Raw genomic sequence first — 14,453 nt, 5'->3', positions numbered from 1 at the left:
GCTACCTGGGATGGAATTGGATATAAGCTATTCTAAACTTCTTGGAAGTGTGGTGTAAGCGTAACAAATAAAATTACATCAAGCCAGTGTGGTATAGTGGCTAAGATGTTGGACTGGGAGTTGGGAGATCTGGGTTCTAGTCCCCACTTGGACATGGAAACCCACTTGGTGACTTTGGGCCAGTCACAGACTCTCAGCCCAACCCACCTCACAGGGTGGTTGTTGTGAGGTTACAGTGGAGAAGACGAGGATTATATATGCCGCCTTGGGTTCCTTGCAGGAAAAAAGGTGGGATATAAATGTAATAAATAAATAAATAAAGCCATTTTATGGGTAAGTATTCAGCCACCTAAGTGCCAAGACAGATATAGATTCCTGGGACAGTGTTTAGTTTTGATATCTAATATTTTATTAAAGGTTTCCCCTATCTTAAAACCAGTTGTAGGAACAGTTTCAAGGTGAGGCGTTAAATGGATAATCATAGTGAATTTTCTTACGCCGTATCTATACATGTATTCAGACAACGATTTACACAAATGCAGTCTTAGCTGCACTGTTTTCACTTTGGACGGGCAAAATAAGCAACACCAACAAAAATGGTATGAATATAAAGCCATTTTAATGTTCTGATATTTATATCAAATACTCAGTCAAGTATTTATACATACAGTATCTTATAAACTTAGTTTTAACACAACATGTACAAAATTGCACGTTGCAGATTACAAAGTCATAAATGTAATCTTTTTTTTTTATGTAAACAATTTCAGCACGAGAATGTTCTACATTCCAGAACGCCTATATCTCCTACATAAGAATGTTTATTTCAGTCACCATTAAAGATTCTAGTTTCAAAGTGATAAATCCAGAGAGCATCCGTGTTGGCCATGACACACAGGGGCGCCCTATTGGACACACATACAAGGCCTTTTAGTCATAAGTGCTCAGCGCAAAGATTTGGAAATCTAATCCTGTACCCAAGAAGTCATTGACAAAAGGCCCACTGTTTGCAATGGCAGCAGTATTGAAATCACCATCTCAAGATCTACTGTATAAAGTCATCCACAAACTCAATTCATAAGAAAACAAAAACTGACTGCAATTTGGCAGACAAATTGGGAGTATTCTTGTAAACATGGATTTAAATCACTAGTCAATTAAGAGGTATAGTATTTTACCTCCTCAATCACACACAGTCACAAACACAAAATTAAACTGTACATTTAGTCAAGTGGAAGTATCCTTTTTTTAAAAAAAAAACAAAACACTTTTATCAGTAATAATTACTTTTAATAGCTTCTAGTTCTATGCATTATGACAGTAATATTAAAAAACTGCAATGGGCATGCCCCAGATGCATTTTTATTAAGACTTGGTGTTTTATGTGTCATACTCCATCTCCAGTCAAATCTTTCAGACACATTATTTGCAAAAAGCCAACATCTCAAGCCAGAAATCATAAGTGAAAGCTTTGCTGTTAACCCATGTGAGGCTGCATTCTTCTTCAGTTACCTAGAAGTCACGTTAAACACAATGATCTGGTTCACAGGTAACAAATACCCATTGGTTTAAAACCCATTGGCCCTGTTCAGAAGACACCTTAAACCATGGCTTTAACCACGGTGAATAAGGTTTTTTGTGTTATTCACTGTGGTTAAAGCTATGGTTTAAGGTGTCTTTTGAACAGGGCCATTGGCTTTTACCACACAAACCATTATCAGCTCTTTTGTAGGTTTATGGAGAATGATGGATTGTCTAGGGGTTAAACAACCAAGTGGTTAAACCATGGTTTGTTGATGGGTTAACTGCTGGTTTGTTTAGCCCCTAAACAACCCATCAGCCTAGGTTTGGACATTATGCTCTGTGGTCTATGAAGGTGCCGATTGTGGATCATGGGGAAAAAGCGATGGGTTGTCATTATATATGAGCAAGGCCCTATGGCTACTTCTGAGTAGACATGGATTAATTCTGGAAATTCTTACTTGTTATTATAACTAAAGTGGAGACTTTTTGCAGATGCCAGCTGTACAGCAGCCTTCAATATTAGACAGCCATTGTACCTCTGCTGAGTGGGCAACTTGACCTCCAAATGTTTTGACCGAGAATCCCCATCATTCCTCACCATTCGCTATGCTGGCTAGAGCTGATGGGAGCTGTAGGCCAAAACATCTTGCGGGCCATAAGTCATCCACCCCTGGTTTGGGAGAACTTTGTTATTTCGGTTAATGAGTTTATGAAAAAAGCCCTGCCTGAGCTACTTCTAGGTTTGTTCTGGATACATTTCCAGTGTGTCCTCCCTGCTCCCCCTCAGAAAAAACACCCTGTTCCCCACCGCCACTGTGATAAATTCATTCTGATTCACTGATTTCTATTCTTTAACCAGTTACCGGTGCATAAGAGGACCACTCTTATTTTAATATGGCTGTTGGTTCTGGGATCTTGGCCAGGTACTGCCATGACAGTCCTGACCACTAGGCAGTCAAAGAGATGGCAATCTCTGTGTCACCTCTTAGAAAAACCCATACTCCCTCACTATCCATTGGTATTTGGAACTATGGTGGGGTAGGCAATCATACTGGGAGATACCCAACATTTAACAGCAATATTATGAATGCAGTATTTTCTACCTTAAGATAATATGTAAAAAATATATAAATCTGTCTCATTCTACCCTTTGTTAATTCTGAAATTGAATGGTCTAGTAAAAAGACACAGAACCTACCCTCTAATCTACATTTTGCTAGAATAATAAAACTGCATCATCTTAATTGCATTTTACATTTAATACTTCACATGATTACATTTCAGTGCGGGGGTTTCCCATGGTTTTAGGCAAAAACTGCAAAATCACCAGTAATTACATAACTGGAAGGGACACAGTTCAAAAAGAGAGCAAGCCAAGATGACGCTTAACAATTTACCCTCCCTTGATTAGAATAATAAATAAGAGCGGCAACACCTCTTTTCAAAACTAAAACCAAGGGTGAGCCAAATTCCAGGCAACTATAAGATAGTCGAAGCCAATGAGTACTGAATTGGCAGAATCTGAGAGTATACTTTACACATATCAACACTTCACACAATGACCAGGTTTGCATGATTGCGGAAGGAAAATAAGCCAGTGTAACTTATTTTGCCACTGTGGTGTGCCAGTCATGCGCTGCATAGTTACCACCATTACCCTCGCCTGGTGTGGTATGTCGTGTCATCCGAACCTGGCAAGGGTGGCCGGCCGGTAGGTTTACAAACCGCCCTGGAACCCATGGCTTATTCTAGGGTTTGTAGGGTGGTTTGTAACAACCACCATCACCCTCGCTGGGTTCGGACGACATGTCAAATTGCACCCAGTGAGGGTAATTCTGGTAATTATGTGGTGCAGTGCACCACTAGCATGCACAGGTCAAGAAAATGAGCTATGATGGTTTATTTTCCTTCCCTGGTCATGCAAACCCTCATGAAAAACCATCAGGGTAATTGAAGACAACACACCTTTAGTAGAAATTGAAAAATACAACTAATAAAGACTGAACAAGGAACCACCTGAACCTTGGTGCATGGCAAAACTCTTTCCACCTCAGGTGTACATTTTCTTGATCTTCATATCTAGTGAAAGCAATCCCAGTCCACAAGGAGTATATCTCTGAAATAAGAAGGTAAGGGTTTGCAAAATAGAAGGAAAGATAATAACTGATTTGGATGCAAACTTAGGCCTAATCTACACCAAGCAGTTTATTGCACTATGAAAGTGCTATATAAAAGGCAGGAGCCACACCAAGCAGGATATAGTGGTATGAAAGCAGTATATGGCATGTGTCAATGGGCCCCCAACACTTGTCAGTGCACTTCAATACCGCTATAAAGCAGTCGTGTGGCTTCTGCCTTTTATATACCGCTTTCATAGTGCAATATCCTGTTTGTTGTAGATTAGGCCTCTGTCATATTTAAAGTAGACCCACTGAAATCAATAGGACTATTCTAAGTACAATCCAGTCTGGATCCTACCCATTATGTCTGAACTCACACACAATATTTTTCACTTCTCAAATGGTTGCCTCTTTCGTTTAAACTGGATACCTCTCAGCCCACCTATATCATCACCCAGCAAAAACCACACAGATCATACCTGAGTATCAAGAAGTCTCTCTCACCTCTCAACTTTGAGACCCATCAACTATGATTTCATATGCGAGTGCATTTCCCCCTTCAAGAAGTTTTGAATCTCGCCTTTGCACTGCTGTGAAGTGCCAGTTTTGTACCTCTGAGATTACGAAAGAGGATTTTTTAACCACAAGATGGACGTACAGAACACGATTCTGAAATCTCAAGAAAAGTTAAAAAGAACACTTCCTCTGCTGAAATATACGCTGCCAATACTGCCCTTTTGGTAAAATGGGTAGGGGAACAGAAAAGGAGGGGAGTTTCACGCAGAGAGAAACACTTCCAAAAACAGAGGATGTTCAAAACCTTATATGCTGCAATTGCTATGTAAGCCTAAGAGAGTAACTAAATCTTGTCTTGGGGGGAAAAAAGCCAAATCATTAAGGAAGGAGGATAGAGGGGGAAAGCAAAGTTAAGCAAGAATCATCAGCGTTTTTTTACATATTCAAGAGTCATTGTGGTGTAAGGGTAGCCTTGGATTAGGTAGGTTCCAGTCCCATGTCACTAGGTGAACCTAGCCAGTCACAATTCTTGGCCTAACCAATTAGGTTGGATTTTTAGGGTACAGGAAGGATCTCGGCCACATAAAGAATATTCAGACATGCAGCCCCCAACCTGCAGTGTGAAGTGGTACAATCCTCAAAAAGCTTTACCACTTGATTCTTCTGAATTTTATAAAATTGTCCTCCACTATGGGCCTGATCCTAAAACTTCCTGTAAACCTACATGTTAAAATGAGTCATACCAGTTACTATGCCAGCACACAAGCTGTGGTACGGCAACATTTCAGGCAGATTAAATTATGGTACCAATATATAATCTTAAGTGATGTTTAAGAATAGTTTAGTCGTACAGTATCTATAGCAACTTATGTGGATTTCTTTCCATAAATTACAATTAAGCTTATGAATCCTACTTTAATAGTGCATAATGCGGAGTGATAGAAGCCAAGACACTTCTCAAGTGCTATGAAAAACTCAAAATATTTTTGCAATAACTACAGTCCAAAGAACGTATTTGAAATTATCTACTACTTGATTAACAACGAACATTCAATGAAAATTCAATGAAATTTTCTAAGGCTACCAAGTCATTCTGCAACAACACCTGGACAGCCACAGGTAGCTGAGTGGTGGGTAAACAGGGCTTGGGAAAAAAATCTAGCATGAATAAGTATTGCTTCAACAGTCTTTTTGTTTTTATGAAAGGCCACTTGGCAGAATTCCCACTTGGCAGAATTCCCCAAAAGATTCAGCATCTCAAGAACATTGTGCTTTGATCCTTTAGTTTAGCCTGGGGAAACCAGCTAAGCTGGGTTACATGTAGTTCTCTCTCACATTTGTAGCCTAACGTTCCTCCAAAACACTCAAGGAGTGTATATTTTATCGAGGTAGGCTAGGCTGCGAAAGTGACGCACCCAAGATCACTCAGAGAGCTTCATTATGACTGAGCCCAGATTTGAACCCAGGTACCCAAGTCCAAGCCCTGTTTACCCACCACACACACAGCTACAGCAGTTCCTCTAGTATAGGGATGGGGTACCTGTGGCCGCTCAGATGTTGTTGGATCAGACCCAGCCAATATGGCCTATGGTCAGGGATGTTTGGAGTTGGTTCAACACCTGGAGGGCTACAGATTCCCTATCCCTGTTTTACTTCATACTAATATATTTTACCAGTATACATACATGTATATTTTAATGATAGGTGGATGTGAAGTGTGTTTGGAGACTAATTTGCTCATTATAAAGAATCTGTACAATTCATAGTTCAACACATTCGAGTAATTCAGGTCTATCTCCATGCTCAAGTCATGAAAAGCTGCCATCTTGCGCACACTCACCTGGCATTAAACCCCTCTGAACCTAGCAAGCCTTACTTCTGAGTAAATGTGCTTAGAATTGGGTTAGAAGAAGTAAGATAGGACTTAAGGGCAAGCACAACAGAAAAGGAAAGTGGCAAATTTATGCTTTTCTCACAGAAACAGAGGCATTTGCACTTGCTTGACTTGCTTCAAAGCAGTTTAGTATAACTATCATATGATAATTCAGAATTGCTTTACTCATGAGAACATAACATTTTGGGGGCTACTACCCTGTTTCCCCGAAAGTAAGACATCCCCCGAAAACAAGACCTACTTCCAGTTTTGCCTCTCGCTGTAATATAAGGCATCCCGCCGAAAAAAAGACCTTTTTTTTTGTTCAACAATAAATGTGTACCGTATTCTTCTTCATGGAAAAATAAGACATCCCCTGAAAATAAGACCTAGCGCATCTTTGGGAGCAAAAATTAATATAAGACACTGTCTTATTTTCGGGGAAACAGGGTAGCAGCTCACAGAGACCATTTCAAAACATAAGCAAGTTCACAGTTTATCACTCTTCTCTATTATTGAGTCTCAGCAGGCCTAGTTTTGGAAAAAAAAACCTCAGAAATAAATTTTAAACACTATCTACCATGGCAAATAGAGAATGGCTGACAGCCTACTGTAATAGCTATTACGTAACAGAACAGTGACTACAAAAAGTGTTTATCCTCTATTTAAAACTTTACAAACAATGAAAACTAGGATTCAATCTAAATATATCCCCCTTGCCTAGCATGGCAGGTTCTCTGTTTTGCACCTTGACTATGTGAGCGGAAGATTTAGAAAATGGGCTAAAATAGAATTCAAATACATTTTATCAGTTGCCTGGAAAACAAAGAATTTTTGTCAAGCTTGTACAAACGTCCCTCCGTCTCAAGTCTTCTAGCTGCACAAGGCCAACAGTATAAGCAGTAGAACTACCTTGTAGCTTCCAAATGCCTTTTCACAAGAGGCTACAGCTTTGCCAAATCAGCATCACTAGGATTAAGTATGCATAGAAATGATGGAATCTTACACCTACAATTATTTCATATCCTCCTTATTAATTAACAATGCCGGCTTGCTGTATTATTTGTAGAACTCCATCAGAATGGCAGGTTGGAAACATTTGCCTTAGTAATCAATGGAATTATGGCTAGTGATCAAATTAAATGTCTCTGCTTCCAAGAAACAGGTGTCTGTTTAGGGTATAATTGCTAAACAGTGAAGAAAATTCAACAGCAACGAAAGTGAACCCACTAAAGAAATCACTTGTAAGTATGCAGCCACTGAGTGTTGCTGTGTCTAACAGGGTAGGTTCAATTTGCAGCAGAATGCAAGAAGTTATCAAAAGAAAAGAAAGGAAAAGTTCACATGCTTTATATATCCTTCCTCTCCAGAGAAATGTTATTAAAATGTATTCCGGCTGCAATATAAAAAGCCAGAGGATGTTCTGAAAAAAGAAAAGCACTTTTATATCCCGCTGATTTTAATGGCAGAGTTAAGTACATGCTTAGATCTCTCTGACTGGAATCAACAGGACTTTAAAAAGTGGCTGGTTCTTGCCCAAGCGCCTGCTTTCAAGTGCTTCCAGATGAAAAACACCACACTATTACCTTTCATGGCAACAGTTTAAAAATGGAAAGCACCAGCACCATTTAGTTAGTTGAAGTTTTCAAGCTAACAATGTCTCGTAACTGAACCACCACCTCTGCCAAAAAAAACCCAGCAACAACCACCCAAGTGTTTGAAGATTAAGTCCACACCTAAACCTAAGGAGGGAAACATTAAGAGCCAGAGTTATCCCATCAGTGTGTTAAAAAGAGGCATTGGGTAGGAGCTGTGACACATCAACACAAGTTAGTAAGAAATTAGCCTTTCTAGCCACACAAACATATGAACCACTACTACCTGAGTGTTCAAATGAGCTGTACAAGTGCAGGGAAATACCAGCTGCTGATGGACCCATCTCACTACTTAAAGATAAGAATTTAAATCACCCAAAGGCAGCCTTTTTCACTGGCAGAAAGCTTCAAGTCAGTTCAACAATGGGCATCACCTGAACTATCGTCATCACTAGAAACTGTGGAATATTTACCTATTGAAGAGCTAATGCAGGTGAGTACCATTCAGCTTAGACATTTTTTTTCTGTATGCATGTTCTTAAAATTATCTGAAGTGCAAGAACCAAAGTATAAGAAAACAAACCCAAGAACTCTGATACAGCTGTTCAAATACACACCAACAAGCGGACTGGAAAGGGGGGAATACAAATGAGAAAAACACCCCTTAAAGGAATGATTGATTAGACACTAAACAAGATACCCAGAATTGGAACAGGTGAGAGGAGACCATCAATAGCAACAATGAATGAACTTGAATTAGCCTGGGGAATAAGAAGAGTGTAATTGGTTGCCCAGAAATTAAAGTATTCAACCATGAATGATGCAACATTTAAACAGTATTGCAAACACACCAGCAGGATGGGTGGTACTTTTAGAAAACGACAGAAAGAGTCGTATTAAAAATGTTTTGACAGAGAAACCAACTCTGCTCAAGGCTAGTTATATTAGGAGAAATTCCGTAAAGTATACTTTGAAAACACGATTGGAGAAAAAGGTAGAAAAGTTATTGGCAATACTGGGTTGCATCCAATGTTAGTCTAACTTAAGTGCCATTCATTTCAAGGAGGACTAACATTTGATACAACCCTTTAGTAAAATAGGCTGTGAGAAGGGCAAATAATCCAAAACACTCCAGGTATTTGAAGAAGCACAATAGGCTTTTGGCAAAACTAACCCAGCATGCAGCCCTGCCTATCACGATGTAATTATCAAGAAAATGAATTGTCTGAGCTCTAACCTCTGAGACCGTGACAGTTATTATCGGCTATTTTGAATAGATTCCTAGGTACATTTAAGTAGGAAGAACAACAGTGATTTCTCTAAGCCGGAACAACTTCTGTTCTGACATCTAGAACAGAACCAAGAAATGTTGACCCATCAGGCATTTTCAGCTTTGCATAAATGTAGGAGTTGCTCTGATCCCAGATAAGGGGATACCTTTTGTACAACTCATTACCTATTTTGTATCAATCATATTTAAGCACTGCTATAAAGGTATCCATCCTTGCTATACTTTGATTTGAAACTATGCTCACACAACTTTTTTCCCCTGCCACATGAAAGTGTTATGAACTGGGAACAGATAGAAAAAACGAGCAAAGCTGATATATCAAATACATCTTTTATAGGATTTCTTCCATAAAAAATGATGATTTTTAATTGTTTTTTTTAAAAAATCTTTTTTTTTTTTCTGACCCAAACTAAAGGAAGGTTACTCTCAGAACTGAAAAATGTGAAAATGCAAGGGAGGAACTCACACCCCCAAAGGGAAAATGATAAAAAGGACATTATTATTAATGAAGTACCGGCAATTAAAACAAGATGGACTGACCAAAGCAATTACATTTGTTTCCCCAAGTTTTACTTCACTATTCCTGAAAAGCCACACTCGATTCTTTCAGATGTTTGCAGTGATATGATTCCAAGTAGAAATGCTCCTGATGGCCAATTCTATTGGAAAATAATTTAATCTCTCATAAACAATGAAACAGTATAAAACACTCCATTTATCTGCTTCAAATTTATTGGTCCAGCAGTGTTGCGACAGCACTTACTTAATAAATTATATTGTGCATCGTTGTCTCCAGTGTTAGTCCCACTCATTTCAATAGATCTACTTTAAGTAGGACTAACATTGGATACAACCCATTAACTCTTCCATAGGCTGTTTCAGTACACAGTATTTGCAGGCAAGGATTGTTGTTGCACAGACCTTTAGACCTTAAATTAAAAATAAATCACAGGACTTAATAAAACTGCATCTGGAGAAGCATCCATACTATGCTCTAAGTCTATACAATGAAGGGGGGGGGGAGATCATCCATGAGACGCTGTGACAAATTTGTCCATAAAACTGTCAAAACTCTCAGTTAAAACAAATTGGAGGCAACATGTTCTTTTCTGATCCTATTTTAAAATACAATGCAAAAGACTTTCTCAGCAAGTAGTCCCTTAAAAGAATACTGGATTCTTCCCTTTCCCCCTCCCACCCTGAGAATTAGAGAATACTTTACAATGAAAACAACAACAAAAATAGCTTATACACAGTTCTTCTGAAAAATATATGAATATCCACATTTCTATGAGTTATTCAAAACACAGTACAATTGAATTGTTTCACCTTTTAAGAAAATTCACTCTGCCTTTTTTCTGTATAGCACTAAAGTCACTATAACTCCATACAGAGAGCAAGCACAGTTGGAATGTACACAGTGAAGGATTTGATATTTACTCTTCCAAAACCATTTATCATCTTGCATATTACAAAAATAAAAGGTGACACTGAAAAGAGTCTCAATAAATAAGTCTACCAATGCCCCAAATTTGTGCTAGCACAAGAAATAACATGGGGCTCATAAATCTAGGAGGAAAAGCATTTCTTAAAACACTAATTTTTAAATAAATATTTGTATGTGGCACACCCTCTTCTGCTTACTTTAGCACTGCGTATTTGTAATAGGCAAAGCCTCCCACATCAGAAACCCTAAATTCAGGTACAACTGAAACATTCTCACAGCAACTAATCATTTTTAGGCCTTCCGTTGTACCACAAACAAAAACTACATTGCCACATCTTCTATACTATGTACAATCTTGTCCTAAACATTTAAACTGTGTGTCTCAAGCACTGAGCAATTGTAGAAAACACCTACAGCAGTAGCAGGAAAATAACAACTTCTCTCTGTACACGCAACTGGTTTACCCCTGTATTGCCTACAACTTTCTCAAATTTTTGAGAAACATTTCACAAAACTGCCCATAAGCAAACTGAAGGGACTGCTATCTCTAAAAATATTACTGATCTACTGAAACGCCTGGCTGTTCGCATGACATACATGCACCTTACCAGAAACAACATCCCATCTTAGAAAATCTACAACCTTTATTAGAAAGCAATAAATAAGCCTGCAGCCAAAAATACTGGAGTTTTTTTTTTAACAATCCCTGGTAATCCTTGCAGAAAAGCTATATAGATTGACTCTAATCACCGTCCACCACAAAAAAATAGAAAATAAAATTCAACCATCTCTAAAATGTAAAAAGTCTTCAACAAAGATTACTTCTAACCACACCGTAAGTTCAGGTGGGGTCTTTGAAGAGATCTTTGGATTTCCAGCAACACAATGCAAATAGTTTTGTATCTGATCTGCAAAGCTCTTCTTCTTAGGTATGTTTAGGGTAAGAGAAGCTAGGGAAGTGAGCACATTTTCAAGCTGAAGTTTTTTGAAGGTCACAAGCTGCAAAATCCAGCCTCCAGCTTCCTCATGTAACTGGGGACTATCAGAACGACATCAACTGGGGCAACTCTTTTCCCTGGGAGTTTTTGCATTTGGCTCCTGGAAAAACAAAAACACAAAAACACCACCACCATCTGGTTATTGATCACTTCAGTGTCATTTTCATTACTTGGGTCATTGGCAGGAAACCGATTGATTTCTGGAGATGCTTGAAACCATCACAATTTTGAGTTGACTGATGAGTGGTACTTTTTTTAAACATTGCTTTCTGGAATAAACAACACTCCCACGCTGTAAAGCTCCTGTGGTCCCATTCTGTCCCCTGAAGAGCAGAGATTGCTGCTCCCAACACCTCTTCCCATTACACCAAGGTTCTCTCTGGCTGTTTGATCTCTCTTGTGGCTTCCCATTAGGAGTTGGCCAGCCTATGGGGTGCAGAAGAGGAACCTCTTCACCCATGTCTCTCCCCCCACAACTTTTCAGATGACTGAATAGCAGGGTTAGAAGCCAAAGAGTATGGAACTGTAGATGGCTCTAGCATGGCCCTCCTCAAGACCATGACCAAGGGGTCATCCTCTCCCTGCCATGCAAGGCAAGGCTGTGCGCATCTGTCTCTCCCCGTCTGGGCTCGAGGGGCTTCAGCAGGCACTGGTCTCCGGCTCTGTGGGTCCCTCCCTGCCGGGTGGCTGGCTAGCCGCCACCGAAGTCTGCTGCGCAGGGGCGGCTGCTGCGGTGTTGATGTGGCAGCCGCTGGAGAGATGGCTGCGGACCCGGCCTTGCAACTGGGTGACCTGGGCCCGTAGGAGGCTGGCGGTGGTGGCCAGCTCGGCGTTCTGGCCTTTGAGCGCCTTGACTTTTTCCTCCAGGCGGGCAATGCGCTCCAGCTTGCGCCGGCGGCACTTGGAGGCCGCGATGCGGTTGCGCAGCCTCTTGCGCTCTGCTTTCAGGCGCTCTTGGCTCTCGGCGTCGAGCGGGGACAAGGAGGACGGCGGCGGAGGGGACTCCCCGGACGAAAGCACAGGAGGAGGGGCAGGAGGGACCGACACTACGGGCGCCTCCGGCACGGTCTGCGGCTCCTCCAAAGCCCTGCCCGTCGAGCCTGGCGCCGGAAGGCGAGCCACGGCTTGGGGAGAGAAGAAAGTGCCGGCGGCCGACGGGCTGTCCGGGTTGAAGCCGCCCAAGGTGGTGTAGACGGCGGGCGGGTCCTGCCTGGGCGGAGGGCAACACGGCCCCCCCGGGTGCTGGGTAGGCGAGAGCGGTGCCGGTGGCACCCCAAGCAACTGGTTCTGCTTGTGCAAGTCAGCCAGAGCTTTCACGAAGCCGTCGGCGAAGCCCTCCTGCTCTTGGGTCACCGCCTGTGGCTGGGCTGCGGGCTGCGGGGAGCGGTACAAGAAGGGCCCGGCGACTCCTGCCGCCACCGAGGGCCCTCCGCCGGTGGGGCTGGCTGGACCGGCGAGACCCGGGCTGCCCGCTTGGATAAGCAGTTGTTCCAGGTCGGTGGCCGCCGGCAGCTTCAGGAGAGGCTGCAGGACGACCGGGCCCACCTCTGGGCCGCCGCCGCCGCCGCCGGGCCCCTCCGGAATAAGGCGGTGCACGGCGCTGCTGGCGGCGCCGCGGGGGCGCAGCGACGAGAACGGACCCGCCGCGGGCAAGACCGCGCTGCCCGGAGAGGCCGCCCCGACCAAGTCTCGCGGCTGCGGTTTCTTCCCGGCGAGGAGCAGCTTGTGTTGTGGGTCCGCCCCGCTTTCCTCAGCGGGCTCCAGCACCGTTGGTCCCCCCGCGCCGGGCCCTCCGCCGAAGCCCGGCAGCTGCACGAAGTCTGGCAGCAGCTCCAGTCCTTCCTCGCCGTAGAAAGGGGCCACCTCCATCTTCACAGCCACACGGGCGCTGGTGCGCCCGCCGCCGCCGCTGCTCATGCTGGGCAGGACAGCGGCGAGTCTAGGCGTCGCTGCTGCTGCTGCTGCCGCTGCCGCCGCCACTAACTGGAGCTTCCTTGCTTGCTTCCAGAAAGGGGAAAGAGACGCAGCTCCCACCTCTCCCACAAGCCTTTCACGTGCAGCGCCGGCTTCTCATCTCCCGCCCCAGGGCAGCCGCCCGGGGCTCGGCGCTTTAGACTTGTGGCATTTAGGGGAAGAAAACTCTTTTCCCTTCCAGCCAGAGAGGAACTGATGTCAAAACGCCTCGCCTTAGTAGTTCCTGCCGCTCCGCCTTTCGTAGCTGTGGCCGCGGCGGCCACACTGCCCTCTAGGCTACGTCGCGGCAGAGGCGGGCAGAGCGGCGAAGCCGGGGCTCCGCTTCCTTCCCTCCCCTCAGCTTTGCTTACAGAAGACGGACGCGACGCGAAGCCGAAGGGGAGTGGGCGCTGTGGCTGCCCACAGAGCCCCAGCCTGGTGCCTTCCAGATGTCTTGGACTACAGCTCCCTTGGACTACAGCTCCCATCACCCCCATGCTGGCGAGGTGGGGCTGATGGGAGTTGTAGTCCAAAACAACTGGAGGGTGCCAGGTTGGGGGAGGCTGCCATAGAGGAGGGGATGGTAAGTCTCTCCCTGAGGAGGCTCGCCTGGCGTCAACATTGTTATCTTCTCAGCGCCAGGTCAAGACTTTTCTCCTCTCTCAGGCATTTAACAGCATATGCTGAGTTTTTTTAACGGACCCCAGAATAGTTGTTTTAAACGGATATTGTCTGTTTTTGTTTGTATTTTATGCTTTTTATGGTTTTAAATTTCGTATATTTGTTTTTAATGTTCACTGTTTTTAACTTTTGTAAACCGCCCAGAGAGCTTCAGCTATGGGGCGGTATATAAATGTAAATAATAATAATAATAATAATAATAATAATAATGGAACAGAAAGAAATCAATCTCAACATGGGAGGATTTACTTTTAGAGCAGCAGCAGTGCAGCCCATCTATCCTCACAATCCTTTATGTCGCAATCTCCTAAAACACTTTTGAGTTAATTCTCTTAGGGTACAATCCTATGCATATCTACTCAGAAGTAGTTCCAGGAACATGTACATAGGATTGCAGCCTAATGGCGGAATACATGCTTATTTTACTCAACAATTTGAAAAATCGAATACAGTGT

At 42.9% G+C, this 14,453-nt stretch overlaps 1 protein-coding gene across 1 annotated transcript; it reads right to left on the bottom strand.

Moving 5' to 3' along the window:
- Window positions 1-595: 595 nt before the first annotated feature.
- On the bottom strand, window positions 596-13,368 carry LOC134400166 (transcription factor Jun-like). The gene has a single exon (XM_063128457.1). The coding sequence runs from the start codon at window positions 13,279-13,281 to the stop codon at window positions 12,004-12,006; it is 1,278 nt and encodes a 425-aa protein (XP_062984527.1). The 5' UTR covers window positions 13,282-13,368; the 3' UTR covers window positions 596-12,003.
- Between the last annotated feature and the right edge of the window lie 1,085 nt (window positions 13,369-14,453).

Source organism: Elgaria multicarinata, chromosome 6 (genome assembly GCF_023053635.1).
Source record: "Elgaria multicarinata webbii isolate HBS135686 ecotype San Diego chromosome 6, rElgMul1.1.pri, whole genome shotgun sequence".
Lineage (NCBI taxonomy): Eukaryota > Metazoa > Chordata > Lepidosauria > Squamata > Anguidae > Elgaria > Elgaria multicarinata.
Note: the sequence above shows the minus strand (reverse complement) of the source record. Positions and strands in the feature narration are given on the sequence as shown.